Below are 26,791 nucleotides of genomic sequence, written 5' to 3' on the forward strand. Positions count from 1 at the left end.
GCTTAAACCATTTCCCAGACCAGACTCCAGGTCATGAGGACAAAGGCATTCACTGTGGCAGCTGGCTCCTGTAAGCGGGAGGGTGACAAGACGCTAGTACTGAACACCAACTGCATAGGCCTGAGCTTATTCCAGTCCCCAGCATTAAGCTGATTGTATCTCTGATGCCTGTGGCTGGATTTAATGGACACAGGGACCAGTAGTCTCAAAGGCCCAGTAAAGGAAGATTAAAAATGCACTTGTCTGCAGTTCAGAGAAAACAATTAATGATTATGTGTTGTAAGTCATAAAATAGAGAAGGGGAAAAATAGATGACTTATCTCTAGGCACATTAGAACACTACTTTTGATGGGCAGGCTTAATTAATCTTGATGCAATGTTCAGACAGACTGTCATTAACATCCCTCGAATTTAGCCCAAGAAGAATGAAATACTTGGGGTACCAATATCCAATTAAATCCAAAACAATACTTACTTTAGGGTCTGAGCTCTTGAACTTTAACCTTTCCACCAACTCTATCATAGCCGCCTTCAGTCCGCCTGAGTCTTTGCTCTAGAAGAAAGGAAAGTCAGGGGTCATTAGACAGCACTTCGTTACTCTCTAGAACACAAACAGTATTTCCCGGGACAATGAAACGGAAGGCATTTTTCTCCCTTCCTATCAGCAAGAAGACTAAACAACTAAGGAAAGCTGTGTTGCCCCTTTTCTCTTCTCTATGGACAAAGACGGTTGGGACATAAATTGCCCAGTGACCTGAGAGAACAATTGGAATGAAAATTAAACACAATTTGTATAGGGTGACTCACTGCTTCATCTCAGGCTCAACTGTGCCATTATTCACTGAGGGCCAAAGCTTTGCAAGAGATTTCTATCCAAGATGTCTATTTTATGACCAAGTGATTTTGATTTTAAACTTCTAGATCACAAATATAGATGTATGCAATACTAATTATTCTTACAAAAATAAAAACAAACAAAAAAAATGCCCCAAGATTTAACTGGAAATGGCATTTCAGGGCGCTGGTTGAACACAGGTATTTGAGTCAGACATAAAACGTTTCAAATCTGGGGTCTACGTTAACTAGTTAACTAACCTCAGGCAGGTTACTGACTGTCAAAACCTCCTCCCTTTTCAACAAAATGAAGATTATAACAAGGGTTATTTTGAAGCTTAATTGAAATGGTGTTTGTAAAGGCATGAGCATAATATGTGGCACATTGAGGGCTCAATCAATGTCCCCTATTATTACTGTTGTTGTTACTGCATTATAATGATTTAGACTAGCACAGTCCAATAGAAATATAAGGCAAAAATGCAAGGCACATATATAAGTTTCCGAGTAGTCAAAAAAACAAAAGGAAATTACTTTGAATACATTTTACTTAACTCAGTATACCCACAATATTGTCACTGCAACATGCAGTTTCAACATGAGGTATTTTATACGTTTTTTTTCCATACCAGAGCTTTGGAATCTAGTGTGTATTTCCTACAGCCCAATGCAATTTGGACTTACCAAGTTTCAAGTCCTCTGAAGCCACGTACAGCTAGTGATCGCTGCACTGGTTAGCACAGAGCGAAAGCACAGACTAAAGCTACAGTGCCTGGATTCAAGTCCCAAATCTACCACTAGATCTGCGTGACCTCAGGCAAATCACACAGCCTCCCAGGGCCTCAATTTCTTTATCTATAATATGAAGCTAATAACAGTACCCACTTCAGAGGGCTATAGTAAGGTACAACAAGCTCACATACATCAAGGTACTTGGAACAGGGCCTGGCATGTGGCAAAGACAATAGATGTATAAGACATGTTTACTATTATTATCTGTCTCCCTCACAATATTTAAAACTCCTTAAAGGTAATAACTACATCTTTTCTCTGTATCTGCGTCCAGCATCAAGGCGTTTTAAAAAGTATGCTGAACAAATGAATGAATGAATGAATGAATATGCAATCTTAAGATACAAATGCCTTAATAATAATACGTGTGTGCAGCACTAGATGAAAAGTCACATGAATTAGTTTGTTTTCTTATCTCAGCTTCTCGGGGATAGGACAGGATCTTTACCCTCATTTCACCAGTGATGGAAAGGAGGTATGAGAAAAATCAAGTTATTTTTATGGGTAAGGGACAAAAACAAGTGTAATATAATCAAACATGACAAACATCTGTTCTTCAAAATTGGCCTCAGACTCAGTGATATTTTCCCAATTTGGGAGGAAAATTCCAGTTTCTCCAAAACAGGGCATACTTAGTAAGTCTCCATCATATAGATTAAAATAGACTAAAGCCTAAATCCTTTTCACTCCCTCTACCCTCCATTCTCTCCCAAGTCTACAGTAAAAATCTGATGTAACCTAAGATGGATGTCTGCTTTAGATGTGCTCTCCAGACACAGCTGACATTCCCACCCTAACTGTGGTTCTAAGTTTTAGTTTGTATTTTCAAGATGATGACATCACTTCCCAAGTTTCATCGCCAATTTAAATCTTTAATCTCTGGTCTCACAGCAGACAGGTGGGAAAGGGAATCTGGAGGTCACATACCAGGAAGTGCGTGAGACCCAAAGTACCTAAAGAAGGGTTAAATTGCCAGACACAATCCTGCTTTTATGAGACGATCAGACAATAACGCCTGTCTGGTGATATCATTCCTCTAACCTGCTTCTCATGGGCTGAACAAGCAGGTCACTTGTCCCTGGAAAGCTCTCTTCCCCCACATCCCAGCTGCCAGCACCCATTTTAAGCTCTTCAGCAAGAGCCCTGATATATTATGACTTCCCCACCGCCCTGCCTCCCCCCACAGCTCTAGAGAACAGAAAGGAATGCACTAAACTGTGTCTTAAAACATTCAGAAGAGAAACAGGATGACGACGGAATCCCTAAGAAGCAGACAGCCTGCTTGCCGGCAGATGTGCCTTGTGAGGGGAGATAAGGGAACCCTTAGCCTTCTTTCATAAAAATCCAGTGGGTCAGCAGAATCCTTCTTCCTAGCAACAGCAGCACTGCCTACCAGGCGAGTGACAGAGGAGAGGCAGAGACCCTTCCTTCAGGAAATTCACCCAGACCACTCCCCACCCCGCTTTCTTTGAGAATATTCTCAAAGATAATTGGGGTGTATATGGAGCCAGCCTCTAAGTGAGTGGTGGAAAAAAAACCGTCCCTAATGGCTTAAAAAAAAAAAAACTACCCTCCCCCCCAAATAAGCAGTTGGGAGACTCTCCTCTGACAGCTGCAGGGCTGTCAGAGTGAAAATGGACTACCCTGGCCCCAAAGCCACTGCCTTTCTTTTTTCACACACCCTGGTCCCTTCCTGCACCTCAACAAGCCTTGTACACAGACGCTCAGGCTAGTACACCCAAGTTCTGGGAACATCTCTTTCAGTCACCCTGGGCCACACCTGGAACATAAGAATGCATGTATCAGGGGTGGGGTCTAATGGTTTGATTCATCTTTTGGAAGATGGGCTCAGAAAAAGCCTCTGCAGGCCCTGAGAACAGGGTCAGGACATTTCATTAGATAATTCTTGGATTCTGGATACTTGGGAGAGTGGTCTAGAATGGGGCGGGGGGTGGTGGTGGTGGTGTAGTCACTAAGTCGTGTCCGACTCTTGCGACCCCATGGACTGTGGCCTGCCAGGCTCCTTTGTCCATGAGATTCTCCAGGCGAGAATACTGGACTGGGGTGCCATTTACTTCTCCTCTAGAAGGGGGCAGGCATGGGCAAAGGAAGGGCCCTCTAAAGCACAGGGCAGGGGCACAGGTTGTCTATGCCTAAGGTGGTATTTGAGTATGAGTGTCTCCAAAGCATTGATTGGGTGGTATTGTGTTTTAATAGTTTGCTGAGGGCACTCATCAGTCAAAAGATAACTGGAATAGGTCATACTTACATACTTCCCTACTGTGGTGGAATGGAAGAGGTACCTCTGAAACTTGTGTTCTGAGAAGTCAGAAGAATTCTAACTGTGGACACATGTGGATCCATAAATGGCCAGGTTCTACTACGTCAGTCCTTGGGGCAAGCACTGTGATGGTGATGAAGTGAGTGTCTCCTGATGGTGTTCTTCCTCACCTCCTTCCCACACGTGAGCCTATCCTTGTCTATGAACCTCTTTCCTCCCCCAAGAAGAGTGTAGATTAAAACAAGACAAGTGCTCTGTTGTGACACCCACCCCTCAAATTACAGAGCTGGTCAGTAGCAAAATCAGGATCAAAAAGATCCAAATGACAAAGATTTGTAACATATACAAGAGAAAAGGCTGGAACACATGGGAAAATACATAAGGGATTCCTATAAATAAGAAAAAGCCAAATAAGCACAAAAGAAATCCCAACACAGGATATGAACATAATAGAAATGTGAAATGGCTAATACACATATGAAAAGATGTTAAAAGATGCTCAAACTTACTTGTAATTTTGATATCATTTCTTATCCATCATACTTATCCAAATCAAAAAAAGTTTTGATTTGATAACACCAAGTGATGAGAGACTTTGGGGAGGTTGGGAATTTTCATATGTCGCTGACATAACAAAGCTACTTTGAAATCACATGCCAAGCAAGTCCATTTTTCACCTTCTTCCCTTGAGAAACACTAACATGTGTCAAGGAGGTATGCCCCAAAATAATTATTGCAGCACTGTTTTTAATAGTAAAAACCTGGAAATAGCCTAAGCATCCATCAATTGTGGGTGGCTAAATAAACTATGGAATTACAAATGAGGTCTGATATGGCAAATAAAAAGAATGAAGTAGACCGGTATGTACATGGCAATGCACAATGCTGAATTTTGAAAAGCTTGCCAAACAAGGCATACTATATCGCTTATTTAAAGAAATATAAACCTATTCTATGGGTTACATATGTATGTAAAAGATTAGAAAAGCAATGACTTGGGGCGACTGGTAGTGGGAATAGTGGTAGGAAGAGTCTTAGACTTACTTAAATGTATTCCTATTGTCTAATTAGGATTTAATACACAAAAGGCGGGGGGGAGCGGAAGACCGACCCAGAGTTTCTGCTTCTGGTGTCTCTCTCCTTAAATTTGCCTATGTATAAACACCAGGGCACTGTTCCCTTTGCAGCAAACATGAACCAAAGTATAAGAGAAGATTCTCCACCTAGGACTCATGTATCGATTTCAGGGAGTTTGAAACCCCCAACCTATACACAAGATTTAGAAAGTACATGCACTATTCTGTGAAAAGGGACTGGCACATTCCTCAAAGTTCCCCCAAAGTTTAATTTTCCTAGTGTAAAGGGCACTGCATAAAGAGAAGGGAGAACCAGGCTTCATTCCTACTAATTGCTATGTGAGCTTTTATATCTCAGAGTTTCTGTTTCTCAACTTGTAAATGAGGAAAAGGGGCCAAATCAGAACCTACAAATTCACAGGTCACAGCCTTTGTTTTGTTTTTAGTGTTGTCCCACACCAGCATGCTAGGAATTTTAAATTAATCGCCAACACTTAAAAACCAGGAGATATGCCATATGCTAGCTTCTTCGGAAAATCTGAAAGGTCTGACTGTACTGGGCTCCCCTTCCACCCAGCAGCAACTGGCGGAAGCTGAGTAGCAACTACCACTTCAGGCAAGGCAAGCTCCCTTCAGGACGCCACAGTTACTCTGGATGGCTTCTCATTTATATTACCTTCCTGTTCCCTGTAGACATCTGAAGTTGCCACCCTTAGCAGCAACTCAGAGCTTTTTACCTCTAAGGGTTTTTGTATTTGAACACCAAGAATGGTGGCATGTCTTTCCTCCAAGGGATTCAGAATACCTCATAAATACATGTACATCCAAAACAGAGAAATAATATAGTTCATTCTAATGTAAACATTCTTTGAAAAATGGGCAAGAGGTAGAAACAAAGGTGGAATATGGCAGGTAAAGGGGGCGTCAGAACAGGAAGTGTTTCTTGACAACCAGTCTCTATACTTTCAGAGGAGTCAGTCTAGTCTAACGCCTGTTACCACCTGGGGACCAAAAGAACAGTCACGTGTCAGCAGAAATGTAAAAACAACTTAGTATCTTAAATGAAAATGAAATGAAATCAAGTCGCTCAGTCATGTCCGACTCTTTGCGATCCCATGGACTGTAGCCCACCAGGCTCCTTGGTCCATGGGATTTTCCAGGCATGAATACTGGAGTGGGTTGCCATTTCCTGCCACTTCCTTCTCAGTATCTTAAACTGGCTCCTAAATACTGAATTCTGTATTACAAAGTATCAGAAGATGCTGGGTTGCAAAAGAATATTGGCTGCCTGTTTGTTGTTGTTGTTGTTTTTTCTTTTCTATCCCAGTGGCCTTGCATTGGTACCATGCTTTCAAAAAGGAAAAAAAAAAAATCAATCCAACTTTCTATCATTTTCACAAAAAGTTTTTTGGGGGAGAAATAATGGAAAAGGATTGGGAGATAGAATGTATAAGAAGTCCTCCTAAGGAATCCAACCATAAAGCAAAGTCCTGACAAAATGAAATTAAACCGATTTTAGTATCATCACACCATGTCCAAAAATTCTTTTCCAAGTTCTTCACATGACTTGATTTTCCAACTCCAAATCCACTCCTTTGTTAGCAACCTTTACACAGTTGCTCAGATGCAAAATCATTTTTTGGGTCTAAGAAAACCTATCACCAAGTCTTTTCAGACCTAACTCTAAAACCTAGGCCAAGTTCAATTACTCTTTACCATCTCTACTACTCCCTGCTTGTCTGAGGTCCGAGAAGCAATACCGCTCCCCTCACCTACCCTACAGTCCCTTCTCCGCACAGGCAACAGAGTGAAATTTAAAATATAAAAGGATATATATGACTTCCATTCCTCATACACATGAAGTCAGAGTCTATCATTCACAAGTTATACCCCACCAGGTTCACGCAGGCCCAAAGGATGGACAGGAGGACAGTGGGGGTGCCTATAATGGCTTTCCCCAACTTGTCCCCATTTCTTACTGGAAAGAAAACGGAGGCTATTTTCTAAGCAGAAAGAAAAGGGTGTACTGCCCCTGCCTCCTCTCTGCTTCTATAAAAATTTCCCACAGTTCAGAATGTAAAACAGAATTTAAAGAGGACAACCAGCAAGACTTGTGAACCTAAAATTAGACATACCAGCTGTGTTTTGGTTAGCTAGTGCATAAGGCACCAGCAGGACACTGCAATATACAGGAGCCTCTCCTCTGAAGACAGGTTTTTCACCAGCCTTTCTACCCACCAGAATAGAGCAGGCAGAAGGAGCAGAAGGAGAGGGGGCTGACCAGTTTCCACCCAAAGAAACTTGGTGTCCGAACTTCTGTCAGACTAACTGGTCTGGAATTGAACTCAGAATAGAACCATAGATGGCTCTGTAGGTGTAGCAAGAGTCACTAATGGCTGAGGGATTATTATATTCCAGGCACTGTGCTAAGATCTTTACGTGTATTATTTGGTTTTCAGTACAGCCCTAAAAGGAGAAATAATTATTGTGGCCATGTTACAAATGATGAAACCAAGATTCAGAAAGAGAGGATGAATTCTCCAGCATGACACAGGTAACAAGTAGCAGAGCCACGATTCAAATCCATGGAGGGCAAAGCCAATTAAGGCAAGACAGCCTGGTCCTTCATATTCATTCTCCCATTTCTCCTTAGTAAGACACTCCAGTTTTAGCTGGACACACCATGGCCTGAAAAAAAGACTGCTTCCTAGCACCCCCTCTTGCAACTAGATAATGCCATGGGGCTGAACTCTGACCACTGAAATATAAACAGCAATGTGTGCAACTTCTGGAAGGTTCTCTTAAAGGGTTCTCTTCCCTTCTTCACGTTCCTGTGCCTGCCATCCTGGAATTCAGATGTATTGGCTGGACCTCCAGTAGTCATCTCGGTCTGTGACAAGGACTATACCCTGCGGATGCCATAACAGAGGTAGAGACAGCCTAGATTCCTAGTAAGTTCATGATTCCTCCATACCAGCTTTAGACAGCCTGCTGCTGCTGCTAAGTCGCCTCAGTTGTGTCTAACTGTGTGTGACCCCATAGGCGGCAGCCCATCAGGCTCCCCCGTCCCTGGGATTCTCCAGGCAAGAACACTGGAGTGGGTTGCCATTTCCTTCTCCAATGCATGAAAGTGAAAAGTGAAAGTGAAGTCGCTCAGTCGTGTCCGACTCTTCGCGACCCCATGGACTGCAGCCTACCAGGCTCCTCTGTCCATAGGATTTTCCAGGCAAGAGTACTGGAGTGGGATGCCATCGCTTTCTCCGTTAGACAGCCTATTTCCTTACATACAAGAGATAAACATCCATCTTGTTTGAGCTGTCATTATTTTGGAGTTTTCCACATTACTTCACTATTTTAGATGCAGTTGAACTTACTATAAACATTGATGTGGTAAATCCCTATGCAATAGTCTCTTTCCTTGATGCCCTGTGATTATTAGAGATTATTATACTTCATATCATACATTTACAGAACATATCATGTATATCTACTCCCCAGCAGGCACTGTGCTAGGTGCAGGGAACAGAAAGATGACATACAGTCCTAATCCTAGAAGAATTCATAACATAGGACACAGACGTGTTGGGAAGAAATAATAGTGAAATAACAGGCTGTTGCTATGGGAACACCGAGGCCAACCGCCCAGCACTTGAGTGGTACCTACCCAGTACAAGCACATCAAATACCCAGCTCAAATACCGCATCCTCTAAGAAAGCCTTCCTGATTACGTCTCCAGCTGAAATTCACTTCTCTTTTCTCTGAGCCCCAGTGCGTGCATTCTAAGTTGTTCCAGTTGTGTCCGACCTTTGCGACCATGTGGACTGTGGTCTGTCGGGCTCCTCTGTCCACGGCATTCTCCAGGCGAGAATACTGAGCCCCCGTGACATACTATTTGTACCTCCTTTCTAATATTTACACACAAATAGGCGTGTGAAAAAGAATATGAGCTTTCCGATGTCAGGAATCTTTCTTTTTCTCGGTATCTGTCACGTGGTTCACCCTAAGTGCTCCAAAACTCACACAAATAAAATCAGCTTAAAAACACCAGGTTTTGACAATAAAGCTAACTATATGCTCTAGTCTGGATATATTTTCTCTAATATTCTATTGAAGTTAAAAGCAGATTACTCTATCTGATCAAAAACTAGCTAAATACATCTGAACTGAGCTTAATTTATAAATACATGTTCAACAGGAACAATTTAGCATAACACAATGCACATCAGGGTCATTGTCCATATAGTTATTTGCCATAAATTATGGATTTACCACAGTGTATTTGGAAGCTTTTGCTTGCTTGGTTTTATTTTTTTCATTCTTGATTAATTTCTGATATCTGTAAAGGGCATCAATATTGATTTTTTTTTATCCTGGTATCATGTTGGCTTGACCCCTAGCATAGTCACTCACACACACACACACACACACACAGGCAAGATTCTCATCTCTACCCCACATATCTGGACTAAAGTATTTGCTTCACCCCTTCTTTGTGCTGCCTCCTCTTCCGAGAGGTCATGAGCATCTGTGCTCCTTCCTGCCACATGACAGGTTTAGCCTCTGGCTCTGGATATTCAAACACACAACAGAAACAAGAGTGTGAAGCTGAGCCAATTATCCCAGACTGAACTGTAACTTCAAGCGGAAGACACACCAACACCAACAGATCTCTAGCTTCTCAACTGTGGGTCAGATGCATGGGAAGAGAAAAGGTGGATGTTATCAGTGGACAGACAGGGCAACCTCCATTTGTGGGCTGTGTCAAGAAAAGGTGACACCACAGGCACATAGTCCTTTATCCCCAGCGTGGCTTAAGAATTACATACCTACTACATCAGCAAACTTACCCTGAAAAGTAATCACCTGATAGCACAATATGTCTATTAATCCATTCTGCTGCTGCTGCTGCTGCTAAGTTGCTTCAGTCGTGTCTAACTCTGTGTGACCCCATAGACAGCAGCCCACCAGGCTCCCCCGTCCATGGGATTTTCCAGGCAAGAACACTGGAGTGGGTTGCCACTTCCTTCTTCAATGCATGAAAGTGAAAAGTGAAAGTGAAGTCGCTCAGTTGTGTCTGACTCTTTGCCATCCCATGGACTGCAGCCCACCAGGCTCTTCCGTCCATGGGATTTTCCAGGCCAGAGTACTGGAGTGGGGTGCCATTGCCTTCTCCAAATCCATTCTATTCTGATTGAAAGATTGGGGCAGAGAAAAAGAGGGCACTTCCTGGGAGAGAGTGCGAACAAAGTCTGGACTGTTTCTCACAAGAGTCCCCTTGACACTATGTACCCTTAATTCCATGGTCTTCCTTCTACAAACCAGTAACTCCAGTCTAACTATGAGATGAAGAGGTGACAAATCCCCAAAGAAAGACATTCTACAAAATACCTAACCATTCCCAAAGATTTTTATTTTAGGCTGGGGTGAGGCCAATCATAGCTATTTTCTAAAGAATCCCACTCCACAGGTGATTCCAAAATGTGGCAACAAGGTGAGAAACACACTGTCTTGTTAACCTACTTCCTACTCCTCTTTCATTCCATAATGGCCTTTTCGCTGTCCTTCCAATACCCCAAGGTCACCTCTACCTTTTTTCTTCTTAGATTATAAGTGTAATTTTAATAATAAAGATTGGGGGAAGAGTCATACCCTTAACAAAATTTGATGGCTTTTCCCCTGCACTTAACCCTGCAGAAGCCCTCTAGGCTCCTCTAATGAAGTTCCACCCACCGTGAGTGCTGAATCCCCTTTCACCTTAGTCTTAGCTTTTGTCTTCTTGTGTCTTATTCTATACAAATAAATGGTTTCCCAGGTGGTGCAGTGGTAAAGAATCCACCTGCCAATGCAGAAGATGCAAGAAACGTTGGTTCTATCCCTGGGTCAGGAAGATCCCTGGAGAAGAAAATGGCAACCCACTCCAGTATTCTTGCCTGGAAATGCCATGGACAGAGGAGCCTGGCAGGCTACAGTTCATGGGGTTGCAAAGAGTCAGACACAACTTGAGCACACACATACAAACAAATGACACTGAGTGAAGGACTGTGTAGCCAGTGCTTTATGGTTTTATTAGAAGATACCCCAAATCCAGTCAGGAATAAAACTATAAATAGGGACATTACAGCAGAAATTCAACCCTTTGCCTCCCTACCAGAGCTGCTTCTTAGGAGCTGACCGCACGGGCAGAGCCACCGGCCGTCAGGAGACGCAGCAGTGGCACACCCCGCCTCCAGCCCCTCCAGCCCCAGCTGTTCTGAGCATGCACCCCAATCCTCCCAGCCACCTGCTACCAGTGTGCCCTCCCTGAGCTACCCCCTGCAGTTGTTCCCACTTAACCAAATATTCTGCCCTCCTAATATCCATCCAAGTTAAAGACACATCCAAGGACAAAGGGAGTGGCTTCAAAACCTTTGGATCTGTCCATAGCAAAGCAATGTTAAAAACCCCACAGATGCTTATAAGTACTTGCTGGAGTCTGTCAATCACTTCTCCCTTTGCCATTTTATAAGACTCCACCTTTTCTTCGGGTGATCTTAGAATGAACTAGACAAGTGCATTTCAAACCACAGAACTTAACCCACTAGTGTGCAATGAAATCAATTTATTGGGAGAATCTTCAGGTTTTTTTTTGGACAGAAAAGAAGAGAAACAGAGCAGAATATATCATATGCAGTAAGGTTAACAGTGTTCCATTTGTGTCAGTTAAATGTGTATGTGTGTGTGTGTGTGTGTAAACTAGACCACAATGTAAACTATATTTCCCCTACTGTAAGTTATGTTAAAAATAATTTTTTAACTTGCTGGTCTAGAGTTCTGAATATATGTAATTGCACTTACATTGTTCAACCAAAACAATTCATTAACTATAGCTATGAATGCAAATTCCCATGGCAACATAATTTTCATATGAAAATATCCATGAACCAGATCAAGCTCCTTTGTTAAGACTCCATGACCTATTTTCACAATAAGAAACTATGGTCACAGTAAGAGAAACCTGCGTATCTGAGATGAGATGTTCTGAGCCAGATGAGAGGTCATAATATGGACTGTGTAACTGTATTTCTATGATAAAGCTGGAGCACAGGCTCCATACAAGTTTGGGCCCATAGAATCCTTTGGAGACCAAATCCTCTGGAGCCAAACTGAAATACAGTACAGGAGGAAAGGCAGGACTTTAAAGGTCATTTCAGAGATTAAGGGTTAAACTCATCCCTTCGAGGTGTTTGCCTTAGTCCTTCTGGCTTAGCCTTCAGGTTGCCTCTGCCTAGATCCCCTCTTGCTCTACCATCTCCCTGGTTTTCTGGCCATTCTGGCGTGCCAACTCTTAAGTTTGCTTTACTCTAGCCCTTGGCAACAATTTGATCTTCTACTGCCAACATAAGCCACTCACGGTCCAGTCTGGCATTGAGATCTCAAAACATATATTGTTTAAATTCCTCTTAACTCTAAACTTATACATTTAGCAAGACTCCTCCTATAATAGTAACAAAGACAACAGCTAACATTTAAAGAGCACTTACAATGTGTTTGGAGAAGGCAACGCACTCCAGTACTCTTGCCTGGAAAATCCCATGGACGGAGGAGCCTGGAAGGCTGCAGTCCATGGGGTTGCTGAGGGTCGGACACGACTGAGCGTCTTCACTTACACTTTTCCCTTTCATGCATTGGAGAAGGAAATGGCAACCCACTCCGGTGTTCTTGCCTGGAGAATCCCAGGGACGGGGGAGCCTGGTGGGCTGCTGTCTCTGGGGTCGCACAGAGTCGGACATGACTGAAGCGACTTGGCAGCAACAATGTGTTAAGCATTGTTAAAGTTGTTAAGCATTGTTAAAGTTTTATCACAAACTAGATTATTTTACTCTCACAAAACACTATTTCTTAACTTTATACCCATTTTAGAGATATAAAAACACAGCCAACTGTTAAGTAACTTGTCCAGGGTCTAAAAGCCAATGGCAGAACTAGGATACTTCTGTCCCTCTCTAAACCCATAATGTTGTTTCATTTTTCCTTTGTATCACTTACTACATGCTTATGTGCCCATTTGTTCTATTTTCTTCCAATATAATGTATGCTCCAGCAGAAGTAGACTTTTTCCATCTTGCTATGTTTCCAACGCTTAGAAAGTACTCGCCCTTGGCTGATGCTCAGTAAATATTTGGTGAAAGAATAAGTGCAGTATAACAAAGATTCTCTTCTCTAGCCATTATCACGCCAAAACACTTTTACTATTCTAAGAGACCTACTCTCTTGTCAATAGGTAAATGTACACTGTCTTCAAAAGATATGAAACCAGACGTGAAATGAAACTAATTAATGCTGCAATCAAGCTCTGACCAAGTTCAAATTTTTACTAGGTAGAAATGATCAGCCCCTCTTCCTAGCTGCCTTTCAGAGCAAATGGTATGCCCTTTGTGAGGGGGGAAAATATGACTCTAGTATCTAGAGTTCTTTTAAACAGAGTGTCTAACATTGAATGAAAAATGATGAGAGATGAAGAATCATGAAAATATGGCAAATAATCAAGAATCAGACCCCAAAAGATAAAGAGAAATGGATCTTTTTTTAAAAAAAAAGAGCCAAATAGGTGCCCTAGAGTTGAAAAACAATACCATAAATTAAGAATTTAATGTCTGCATCTCCTTTCCTGCCCTGGATATAGAACCATCATACCATCTTTATAGATTCCAGGAGGTTTAAAAGGGAAGGAACATATGTATACCTATGGCTGATTCATGTTGACGTATGGCAGAAACCATCACAATATTATAAAGTGATTATCCTCCAATTAAAAATGATTTTTTTAAAAAAGCTAAAAAAAATTAATGACTGACACTCATTGGAATACTTTCAGCTGAAATAGTTAAGTAAATAAATAAATAGGGAGGTCTATGGAGTGATTTCCAAGACATACTACTAAGTTAAAGAAAGCAAAACATAAAAGAGAATTTCTATTGCTCCAGAACCCACAATTCAAGTTTCACCATGAGAAAAACATCAGACAAATCCAAACTGAGGGACAGTCTACCAAATACCTGACTGGCACTCCTCAAAACTATCATGATCAAAAACAAAAAACTACAATGTGGCCAGAGGACCCTGGCACTGAGGTCATCAGAGAAAAAACTGGTGAAATTCTAATAAGGTTTAGTAGTACTGTTCCAATGTTAACACAAGCAGAGTATAAGAAACAGTTCTATTGATCTGAGTACATTTACTGATCACAAGAAACTGGGATGTGCACTTGATTATAGGCAGAAAGTGATGTTGGGGGAGGGGGATGCCACTTCAAGAGCACATGAACCGAGAACTTTCAGAGGTTCAAGCTGGTTTAGGAAAGGCAGAGGAACCACAGATCAAATTGCAAACATCCGTTGGATCATAGATAAAGCAAAAGAGTTCCAGAAAAACATCTACTTCTGTTTCACTGACTACGCTAAAGCCTTTGACTATGTGGATCACAACAAACTGTGGAAAATTCTGAGAGATGGGAATACCAGACCACCTGACCTGCCTCCTGTGAAACCTGTATGCAGGTCAAGAAGCAACAGTTAGAACCAGACATGGGACAATAGACTGGTTCCAAATTGGGAAAGGAGTACGTCAAGGCTGTATATTGTCACCACGCTTAACTTACATGCAGGGTATATCATGCAAAATGCCAAGCTGAATGAAGCACAAGTTGGAAGCAAGATTGCCGGGAGAAATATCAGTAACCTCAGATATGCAGGAGACACTACCCTTATGGCAGAAAGGGAAGAGGAACTAAAGAGCCTCTTGATGAAGGCAAAAGAGGAGAGTTAAAAAGCTGGTTTAAAACTCAACATTCAAAACATGAAGATCATGGCATCTGGTCCCATCACTTCATGAGAGATAGATGGGGAAACAGTGATAGATTTTATTTTCTTGGGCACCAAAATCACTGCAGATAGTGACTGCAGTGAAGCCTTGCGTACTGCAGTCCATGGGGTCGCAGAGTCGGACAGAACTGAGTGACGGAAGGAAAACAATACAGGGGTCCTAAACAAGTGTACACTTAGGTCTTAGCAGAAGCAAACTCAAAGCCTCTTTTGAAGAATCCAGCTTCATGCCAACGCTTGGGAAATACCCCAAAATAATTTTTTAAAGGTAATGAAAAGTTACTCAAATATAACAAGCACAAAAGGAAATTATGAAACCTGAAAACCACCACCAAAAACAATAGCTAGCAGAGAGAGATCTACAAAGTCTTCACATACTGGAAATATCAGTGACAGACTATAAATCAACATGCTTACTATTCTTAAAGGAATAAAGCGGATAGCAACAGTATGAAAAAAAGATAACAAGAGGATATGATTCATAAATCTATACTAGCATATTTGAAAATGTAAACAAAATGGACCAACTTCTAGGAAAATGTAACTTATCGAAATTAACTCAAAGGAAAATAGACAACCTACATAGGCATATAACCATCAAATAAATTGAATCCATAGTCAAAAATACCATAAAAGAATAACAAAATAAATTCTTTCTCTCTCTCATTTCAGATGCAAATGGCTTTCCTGGTCAGTTTTATCAATCATTCTAGGAAGAAATATTCCAATCTTATACAAACACTTCCAGAGGATTAAAACAGGAAGAAAATATATGAGAAGCAATACATCCTGACTCATACTACGAAGCCAACATAACCTTGATAGCAAAATCTCAAGAGGACATTACAAGAAAGGAAATTTACAAGCCAATTTCTCTCATAAATATAAATGAAAACTCCTACATAAATTATTAATAAGTTAAATTCAAAAACATAAGGACACTTCATCAAAACCAAGTTGAGTTTACCTCAGAAACGGTAGATTGTTTTAACTGAAAAATATTATAATAAAAAGGATGAAAATAAGACTATATATATGTACACACCTGTATTTGCAAAAAGAAACACTTGAACAATAAGTGAAAAAACTAATAAAAGCAGTTACCAAAGGTGAAAAAGAGGTTTTTGAGACATATGAACATAATACTGATTTTCAAATCACTTAGTATATCAATTAATGCAATTCATCACATCAGCACAGCAGAAGAGTAAAATCACATGAACATGCGACAGATGCAGAAAAAGCATTTGATAAAATTCAATATCCATTCAGTACTAAGGAAAAGCCCTTAAACTTGGACTAGAAGGGAAATTTTCCTAATCTGATGCAATATATCTGTGGGAAAAAAGTTATACTACACTTGTGAAATGTTATGAATTATCCCTCAATTAAGAACAAGGCAAAAATACCTACCATCAGTTTTATTCAACATTATATTTGGCGGGCCTATCCACAGCATCAGGGCAAGGAGGAAAAAAAAAACAAGCATAAGGACTGAAAAGAAACAAAAACTGTCCCTCTTGAAAATAATATGATAATGTGTGTAGAATACATTTACAGGTTTACTATTAAAATCATAAGACACTTTAAATGAAAATCAGTATATAAAAGTTAATCATATTCCTATATACAATTAGGGGGAAAATTAAAAACATTTTTTACAATACTATAAAACTGTAAGTACCCATGAATAAACTTCCCAGTAATGTATAAGATCTCCAAGAAAAAAAAAATTATAAAACTTTATTGTGAGGCAATGTAAAAGACCTAAAAAAATGGATCAGATGACTTCATTTTGTAATGGCATTAATTCTCCTTGTATCAGTTTATAATTTCAATACAATACAAAAAAAAAGTCTTGCCGACTCTTTTTATTTTTAATATAGGACTTTGTGGTATGATTCTAAGAAATGCAAAAGGTCAAGACTGGTTAAGACACTCTTTGAGAAGAACCAAGTGGACAGACTTGCTCTACCAGATATTAAGACATGTTACTAACTTATGGTAACTAAGAAAACATGTTGCTCATGCAGGAATATACTAACAGATCAATGGTACAAAACAGAAGTGCCAAGAAACACACCGCACACATACAGGCATTTGATAGATGACTGGTGGCACAGCAGATCAGTACAGAAAGGAAAGGCTTTTCGATAAATGCTGCTAGAGCAACTGGCTATCTGTCCAGGGTGAAAAGTGAAGTTGAGCCGCCACCTCCACTACCCAAAGAATCAATACTAAGTGGAACAAGACACAAAAAGAACTAATGATAAAGGAAGTTACTGATAAAGTTTATCAACTTAAAATGAAGAACTTCTCTGTTCAAGGCACAATTTTTTAAAAAATGAAAAGAAAAAGAGAGTAGAAGATATTTGTAATCCATAAAACAAAGAAGTCAGTTATATATATGTGTGTGGGTGTGTATATAAATTCCTGTAAATTAATGAGAAAAAGACAACCCATATGAAAAATGAGCAAAACACCTGAATGAGTAGTTTGCAAAAAAAAGAAAAACACAAAGGACATTCAAAATAGCTTTAAATTTTAAACAAGAAGAAACCATGACATATCCATATGACCGACGAAAGTTAAAAATTCTGTAATAGCAAGTATTGGTGAAGATACTGAGAAAAAGGAACTCTCTTACACTCTTCATGGGAATGCAAATTGGTACAATTTTGGAAAACAGTTGGCAACATCTAATATTATTGAAGATATGCATAGTGTGTGACCCAACAATCACACTCCTAGGTTGATATTCCATTTAAATGTATGTAGATGTGCAGCAGGAGATATATACAAGAATGCTTGTATCAACACTATTTACAATAATCAGAAGCTCCAGAATTTGGAAATCAGATATTCATCCTTGACAGAACAGGTAACTTGTGCATTATTTATAAAATGGAATTCTACACAACAATGAATATGAACAGTCACCCACTGGATGAATCTCACAAACACAATGTTGAAAGAATGAAGCAAATTCCAAAAGAATGCATGATAACAATACAAGAGCAGTATCAACTGTGTCAAGTTCAAATAAGTTTAGAAATGCATAAATGTGGTAAAAGTATAAAGATAAGCAAGGAAATTACCACCACAAAAGTCAGGATAATGGCTACCTAAGGGAAAGGGAGATGGCTGTAACTGGAAAATTATAAAAAGGGCATTGGGCTTCAATAGTGCTACTAATAATCTATTTCTTCATCTAGGTGGAAGTTCCAACAGTATTTGCTTTACAGTTGTGAGACTGTGCATGTTTTTATACACTTGGTGCATTTTACAATTTTAAAAAAGAGGGAAAATCCTAATATAGCAGATATCCTTACCAAAGTATTTGCTATCCCAGTGGCAGCAACTGCAAGGTTGCTTAGAGAAACAAAAGATGTTACAATGACAATAAGCTAATGAACTAATCACCTAATGAACTGATCACTCACTTTCCTGCCTGGTTAACTCCAGATGTCTCTCTCACTGATTGTAAGCATCCACAGTATAAATAAAAGGCAAATCATCTTCAAATTCATTCATTCAACAAATATTTATTAATATTTATAATATTTCCATACACTGTTCCAGGACACCAGCACGGTTCAAGATAAATAAAGGCCCTGCCCTCCTGCAAAAGATACAGGACAGGGAAACCCCACTCCCAGACGAATTTTGCCTTCACTCTCTGATTCTCTTTTCCAAACAAGCATCAAAGATGAAGAATTAAACCGGACCTCAGGAACACACATAAAGTTATCATCAAAACCTAACCTTAGGGAGTCTCTTCACTACGGAGGAACCACATACGTCGGTTCTCTGGCTAAACTATGGTTTGCTACGTTTTCAAGTAGGCAAAATGACTGCCTTATCAAGAACCTTAAGTCAAGGCACTAGTCTCAACAATGGAGATGCTGTGGGAACTGGCTTAAATGGAGTCAAAATCCCAAGGAACGGCATCCAAAGACCAGAGGCTTGTCATTTTCCAGACACTGTACCCTAGACTTTGCGTATACATTTATTTTTCTCAGGTCAGAGTCCAGAACTTCCATCTGATTCTCAAAAGAGTTCAATCACAAAGGGGCCATTAAGCACTGCTCCCAGCAAGTTGAACAGGCCAGCTTTCTAGGAACATGGTGAATGTGAATATGGCTACAGGAAGGCCACGTGAGTTGAAACCCACGTGTCCTGACCTCTGAGGCTATGCTCCGAATGACTAATACTTACTCTTAGTTCCTCGAAGGCTTCATCGAGGGTGGAGAGGTGGTGGCCATGGTGAGCCCCAATGACTGGGCAGAGCACACAGATGAGCTGCTTGTCTTCCTGGCAATAGGTACTCAAATCAAGCCCATGGTCCGGACACTTCCTCTTGGCCACTCTCTCTGCTTCCATTTCTATTTCGGGGTCAAACTCGCTTTCTGCCTCCGTTTCTCCCTCGGCCTCAGATTCCCCTTCTTCCTGGTTGTCCTCCTCGGCTTCGCTCTCTTGCTCGTCCTCCATTTCTTCCTCACTGTCTTCCTCGCTCTCGTCCTCGCTCTCTTCCTCTGTCTCGCTCTCTTCCTCGGGCTCACTGTCTTCCTCGGACTCGATCCCTTCCCCCGCCTCGTTTTCTAGGGCTTTCTCATTCTCCACCGGGGCCTCGACTGCTTCCTCCCCGGCCCCATCCCCGCGGGCTCCCGGGGTCCAGGCCTGGGCAGCGCAGTGAACGTACTCGGCCAGATGGTGTCTGGGGAACTTCTGCCCGTGCGCCTCCGCGTGGTGGCGGCAGTAGCAGAAGCCGCATTCTCGGCACACTTCCTCGGCCCCCGGAGCCTCGTCGGGCTCGCACTCATCACACGTGCCGTCGTGCGGCAGCTCCTCGAAGGCCGCACCCCCTCCGGAGGCCATGTGGAGGCTCTGCCTCGGCCCGGGCTTCTGGGCTACCGATCTCGCCGTCTAGCCTCGGAGCGGCCTCCACCCCAGGCCGGGCCCGTCCCAGGGACTGGCCGCGCTGTGTCCCGCAGCCTCGGGGCCGCTGCTGCCTGCTCCCGGTAGCCCGCGTCCGGCGGAGGAGCGAAGGGCCTCCCCGCCGGCTCGGCAGCTCGGCGTCCGCTGCGCTTCCTCCCGCGGTTGGGGCACTTCCGGCGCGGCCTCCCCGCGCCCCCGTCGGCCCCCGCGCCGCGCCGCCCGCTCGGCCTCCCGCTGCCCCCGACGAGATCGCTGAGCCGCGGGACCTCCGCGCCGCCCCGGTTCCACTTTGCCTCCCGCCTCCCCCCAATCAGGCGGCCTCCTTTCACTTCCTGAGTCACTTAAAGTGGCGATGGTCCTTTTCTGCGTTTCCCGCGGGGGCTCAGCATCCCCGCAAGGAGGGGAAAGATGGAAGAGGTGTCCAGTTCACTCTGCTCACTCTGGAGGCGGGAATTGCGCCCCCCCCCCCACCCCATCCACCCCGGCCTCCTCCACTCGCTCTCTGGAGTTGTCAATCTGACTTTTCCAGGTCACTAGGCAGGTGTACAGGTGCATTTCAACCTCCTTCCTTCGAATTTGTTGCTGACCGTCTCAGCCCCCGCTGCTGCCTGTTCTGCAACGTGCCAGAACAGTGTTGTTTACCAGACTGAACCTGACCCCTTGGGATTTCCAGGGGGAAAGGTTGTGTTTGTTCCTCTAGGCTCAGGGAATCGGAGTCAGAATGAGCAAACAGACATTTTCGATCTAAAGCAATACTATGCTTTGTCTATTTGCAAAGTCTATTTGCATTCTTGCTCTCTTAGGGGCTCCGAAACTCTAGAATGGTAGCCTCTGTGCCTTTTTTTGAGAGCTTGCCTTGGGTTTGGCTGAGATGTCAGTGAAAATAGGTAGGGAGAGACAGTATTAGTCGAGTGAGAGTTCTAGTATGCAGTCATTATCCTTTATGTAAGGAGGCCATCTGGATTCAGACTGGTTCCTGGAGAAAGAACGAGGATTGTTATTTATTAACCAATACTAAAGAGCCAGGAATTGAACTGGATCTTTTTTGGCTCTTTAAAAGCCAAGTTGGGAAAAGCCACTGCCCAAGGACCCACAAATCCTGGTACTACAACTCACTAGCTTTGCAACTATGGAGAAGTTAATTGATCATTCTCTTTTCCACTTAAAATAAATAAATATATATATATATATGCAAAGTGGAAATAATAATAATACCTACTCTTAGGCCTATTTCGTGGATGAAATGTAAAGGTACCTGCCTTGTAGAAGTATTCACTATATTTTAACTGTTATTGGCACAAATTATAATTAGTGCACATAATGACCCTTAACACATTTTGGCTGGCTGCTGTTTTAAGCAACTCCCCACCTCTACCTCATACATATGTCTCTCCATTCATAGAAGAGCTTTTGGTTTGTTTATTTGGGAATGGAAATGGACACTTTGATCTAGTCCAGGGAGAAACTGAGATATAGTTGAGAAGAAGGAAGGGAACTGGGATCGTGTCTGTTTTTTATTGATTCACTTAGATACATTTGAGCTAGGATTTCTAGATGATCTTCACAAAAATGCCAGGGGATTGGGGGGGATATAAAAATCATTTAAAATAATTTTTAATACCTGTACCTATGCTGCTGCTACTGCTGCTAAGTCGCTTCAGTCATGTCTGACTCTGTGCGACCCCATAGACTGCAGCCCACCAGGCTCCCCAGTCCCTGGGATTCTCCAGGCAAGAACACTAGAGTGGGTTACCATTTCCTTCTCTAATGCGTGAAAGTGAAAAGTGAAAGTGAAGTCGCTCAGTCCTGTCCAACTGTTTATGACCCCATGGACTGCAGCCTACCAGGCTCCTCCACCCATGGGATTTTCTAGGCAAGAGTACTGGAGGGGGTTGCCATTGCCTTCTCCACCTGTATCTATGATGTATGCTTTATTTCTGTGCAGCTTTTGTCAGAGATTTTATTTTGAAAAAAATCTTTTGTTTTATTAACCTCAAAGCAATTCTAGGGAATTGCTTTGAGGAATCCAAAGGTTCGTTTTGTTCCAATTCCATACACATTTCTATTTTTTTTGCAGTTCATTTCTCTAGAAATTATGCCTTTTGTTGTCATTATTTGCCTTCCCAGGTGGCACAATGGTAAAGAATTCGCCTGCCAATGCAGGAGAGGTGGGTTTGATCCCTGGGTTGGGAAGATCTCCTGGAGAAGTGCATGGCAACCCACTCCAGTATTCTTGCCTGCAGAATTCCATGGACAGAGGAGCCTGGCAGGCTACAGACCATGGGGTCACAAAGAGCTGGACAGGACTGTGCACGCATGCTCACTGTTATTATTGTCATTATTGTTTGTTCTTAATTTTGTTTGACAGAAAGTTAAAGAATCATATAATTCAGTATCTGACACTTGACAAGCCTTTTTGGAGTCCTCTGTGGTGAGAGGGTCTTAGAGACAGAAGTTAATGGAAATGTTAAAAAGGGACTTTATAAAATTCTGGAGATGGAATATGGCAGACTCACAAGATGGACCATCTGTATCCCTCTGCACAGAAATCAGAATGGTCTGATTCCACAGGAACTGGAAACTTTGGGAGTATGTAGAGACAGAAACGTATAATAATCCACAAACTATAATCCATTACTGCATAAAAATACCTCAAAATGTAGCAGCTTAAAATAATGAACAATTATTACTTCACTTATTCCTGAGCCAGGATCATAGGAGTGGCTTAACTGAGTGGTTCAACTCAGGGTATCTCAAGAGATTTCAGCGAAATGTTGGCTGGGGCTGTAGTCATTTGAAGACTTGACTAGAAGTGTAGGATTTGCTTCCGAGTTGGCTCCTTCACATGGCTGTTGTCAGGAACCCTTGCCATTTTCTGTTGGGTTGCTTGAATGCCTTCATGATATGGCAGGTAAATTCTCCCAAAGCAAACAATCCAAGAGGGGACAAAGTGAAAGATACAGTGTCTTTTTTTTTTTTTTCTTTTCTTTTTTTGGCTCCACTACATGCTTGCAGGATATTAGTTCCCCAACCAGGGATGGAACCATGCCCGCTGCATTGGGAGCATAGTCTTAACCACTGGAACTCCAGGGAAGTGCCTGCAATGTCTTATATTGTCTAAATTCAGACATGAATTTAATGTCTAAAATCATTTCCAACATAGCCTATTAGTTATGGAGAGGACTATTTGTGCAGGTCATGAATATCAAGAGGTGGCAATCAGGGGCATCTTTAAGGCGGGATATCATATTCTGTCCTTTGTCGCCTACTGATTTATGTCTCTCTTAAATATGAACTGAACTGAACTAAATGCAAAATATGTTCACTTCCTCCCAAGTTGCCCCAAACTCTTAACTCATTATATCATCAGCTCAAAGTCCAGAATCTTACCATCTGAAACAGGCCCAGAAGTGGAAGAGGTTCCTAGGTGTGTGTGTGTGTGTGTGTGTGCTCTGAGCGACTAATACACACAAATACACACACACACACACACACACACACACACACACCCTGTAGGAACCTCATCCACTCCTGGACCTGTTTTAAATGATAAGATTCTGGACTATGGACCCTGAAGTTCTAACAACAGGAAGCAGACTGACAAACACACACATGCAAATATGAGTTTCTTTTCAAAGAAAGGGTAACTCAGAGAGTAGAATCAAAAGCCCAAGGGGTATAAAGTGAAAAGCCATGGAGAATCATTCCCAGGCAGAAGTAGGATTGAGCCCTAATCAGGGCACTTCTAACACGTGTCCAGAAGGATTTTTAGGACTGTTCTGGAACTCCAACTCTTCTGTGCCTCCTATCTTTTCTTCTTTTTGAACAGGAGTGTCTGTACCAATTATCTGAAGCTTGTCCGCCATTGTATGTTGGGAGGCATGGGGCTTCCTGGGTTCAAACAGAAAAGAAACTGCCTGAAATGTGGGATACCCTAGGTTGGGAAGATCCCTGTAGAAGGGCATGGCAACCCACCCCAGTAGTCTTGCCTGGAGATTCCATGGACAGAGGAGTCTGCCAGGGTGTAGTCCATGGGGTTGCAGAGAGTTGAACCCAACTGAGTGACTTAGCACTCACTCACTCATCCCGTGCTTAAGTCCTCAGTAAGTCTGCTGGTTAAAATATAATTCTCCACTTTTAGGCTGTGAGTCAGTCTCCAGCTGAAATTAACTTCTCTTTTCTCTGAGCCCCCGTGCGTGCGTTCTAAGTTGCTTCAGTCATGTCCAATTCTCTGAGACCCCATGGACTACCCCTGGCAGGCTCCTCTGTCCGTGAAATTCTCCAGGCAAGACTACTGGAGTGGGTTGCCATGCCCTTCTCCAGAGATCTTCCCAACCTAGGGTCTCCCACATTTCAGGCAGATTCTTTTCTGGTTGAACCCAGGAAGCCCCAGGGGTAGGGTCCTGTATACAACTCCTCCTTCTCACCTGAATGCCTCCCAACATACAATGGCGGACAAGCTTCAGATAGTTGGTACAGACACTCCTGTTCAAAAAGAAGAAAAGATAGGAGGCACAGAAGAGTTGGAGTTCCAGAACAGTCCTAAAAATCCTTCTAGACACGTGTTAGAAGTGCCCTGATTAGGGCTCAATCCTACTTCTGCCTGGGAATGATTCTCCATGGCTTTGACTTTACCCCTCGGGCTCTTGATTCTACTCTCTGAGTTACCCTTTCTCTTCTATGAAGAGATACTCATGTTTGCAGCTGTGTAGTTTGTCAGTCTGCTTCCTGTCGGTAGAACTTCATGGTCCAAAGTCTCCTTTTCATTTTGTAGTATCTCTGTCCCATTTACTCCATGTGGGCAGTGTTTTGGCCAGTATCATTCATTTAAAAAGTTTGTGAGTTTCCTGTGAATCTAACTCGGGGTCCATTCCATTGGACAAAAGTCATACTGCAGATCTCTGAGGTAAGCTCTTCTCTACTCTGGAGGCTCATTCTGCTGAAACTGCTGAGGTACAACACTCATAAGTTTCTTTAAAGCCCTATTGTTTGTCTGAATAATTCTCTGAATCACTGCTATAGATCTTTTTGAGGTCTGAACAAACGGTTTTACAGCCACACTCTCACCTTCATCATCTGATGATGTTTTCCTTGCAACACCCTAGAGTTTATTTTTAACTGGAAGTCATTTCTTCATTTTAGTATTATTTGCCATCCAAAGAAGACAGGAATTTTCAAATCTAGCAAGCCCTGGGTCCTTTTTTAAATTAGTTTTTTATATTATCTTTTTCTTCCCACATTTTGCTATAATCGGGAAGAAGACTTCAGTCAACACCTTCAACACTTTACCTGGAAATGTACTTAACTAGAATACCCGATTAATTAGGCAAATTTTCCACTTTCCACATTATTGCAGGTGACAGTGTTGCTAAGTTCTTGCCACTACATAACAAAGACCCTCTTTCTCCAGTTTCCAGTAACATTTTCCTCATTTCCCCTTAAGCCTTTATCTACAGCTTTTTCAAAACCCATCAGGGGAATTCCCTGGTGGTCCAGTGGTTAAGACTCTGTGCTTTCATTGTAAGGAGGTTGGGATTGATCCCTGATGGAAGAACTAAGATTTTGCATGCCTGTGGTGCGGCCAAAAAAAAAAAAAAAGGCAGGATTCTCATAACAGTTTCTTCAAGTTTCTTCAGGCTTTTACCATACTCTCCTCCAAGTCCTTCTGTTACAAAATCCTAGCTCACTTTGCTCACAAGATAACCAGTGAATCTGAGACAAGGTTTTGGGACTACCAAGCGACTTTATTTGGGAGCTGGCTGACAGAGAAGATGGCAGGGTAACACCTCAAAATAACCATCTTGTTGGGGCCTGATTGCCAGGTTCTTTTATGGATTAGAGATAGGGGGAGGTGAGGAAACAAAGTGAAAAGACTATTCAATCTTGGCAAACCTCCCCTGGCATGGCGAGCTTCAACCAGGGGAACGTGTTAGTTTTACTTCCTTACAGTCCTTCACAGGTAGGTGGCTCAGGTTATCTCCCTGGGGCAAGCCATTGTGTATGCCTACAGTCGCAAAAGCAGCAAGATGAGGGTTAAAATCACAGAAGCAGATCCAGCATAAATTCAAAACTAACCCTTCTTGGTTATAATTCCAGCTTTCCCTCTATCTAATTCCAAACGCAGTCCAACATTTTAGTTTATGGTTTTGTTATGGAGTGAGCATGTGAGTGAGTCCCTCAGTCATGTCCAACTCCTTTCGACTCCACAGACTGTAGCCCACCAGGCTCCTCTGTCCATGGAATTCTCCAGACTGAAATACTGGAGTGGGAAGCCATTCCTTTCTCCAGGGGATCTTTCTAACCAGGGATCAAACCCCGTCTCCCGCATTGCAGGCAGATTCTTTACTGTCAAAGCTGTTGCAGGAAGAGGGACCCCTTCCAAGGCCTGAAATTGGGCTCTTGTCTAATTCGGGAATGAATTGTCCGAGGAGACACATGTGCTGACAAAGCAAGAGATTTTATTGGGAAAGGGCACCCGGGTGGAGAGCAGTAGGGTAAGGGAATCCAGGAGAACAGCTCTGCCATGTGGCTCGCAGTCTCGGGTTTTATGGTGATGGGATTAGTTTCCGGGTGGTCTTTGGCCAGTCATTCTAATTCAGAGTCTTTCCTGGTGGTGCACGCATCGCTCAGCCAAGATGGATGCTAGCAAGAGGGATTCTGGGAAGTGGACGGACACGCGATGTCTCCTTTAGACCTTTCCCGAACTCTTCTGGTTGGTGATGGCTTATTGGTTCTGTATTCCTTATCAGGATCTCCTGTCATAAAACAACTCATGCAAATAGTTACTATGGTGCCTGGCCAGGGTGAGCGGTTACAATCAGTGTGCTTCCCCTAACAAAGCCACCAGGGAAGTCCAAGAATATTGGAGTGGGTAGCCTATCCCTTCTCCAGCCAATCTTGCAGACCCAGGAATCAAACTGGGGTCTCCTGCATGGCAGGTGGATTCTTTATTATTACTTATATAATAATAAAATATATATTAGTTGTCTATTGGCTCAGACCATGAAGA

The 26,791-nt window shown here is 42.3% G+C and overlaps 1 protein-coding gene across 5 annotated transcripts in view; it reads right to left on the reverse strand.

The window, feature by feature from the left end:
* TRIM44 (tripartite motif containing 44) overlaps positions 1-19,982 on the reverse strand; it is a 113,995-nt gene extending 94,013 nt beyond the window's left edge. For 2 of the 5 annotated variants that reach the window (XM_027562660.1, XM_027562662.1), the window contains exons 1-2: positions 19,063-19,978; positions 476-553 (exon numbers count right to left, since the gene is read on the reverse strand). In XM_027562660.1, the coding sequence (XP_027418461.1) occupies positions 476-553; positions 19,063-19,722 (738 nt within the window). In that variant the 5' untranslated portion in view covers positions 19,723-19,978. Of the gene's footprint in view, positions 1-475; positions 554-19,062 lie in introns of all 5 variants that reach the window. The other 3 variants (XM_027562661.1, XM_027562663.1, XM_027562659.1) reach the window with 3 other exon arrangements.
* Positions 19,983-26,791: the final 6,809 nt, after the last annotated feature.

This window comes from Bos indicus x Bos taurus, chromosome 15, assembly GCF_003369695.1.
Source record: "Bos indicus x Bos taurus breed Angus x Brahman F1 hybrid chromosome 15, Bos_hybrid_MaternalHap_v2.0, whole genome shotgun sequence".
Classification (NCBI taxonomy): domain Eukaryota; kingdom Metazoa; phylum Chordata; class Mammalia; order Artiodactyla; family Bovidae; genus Bos; species Bos indicus x Bos taurus.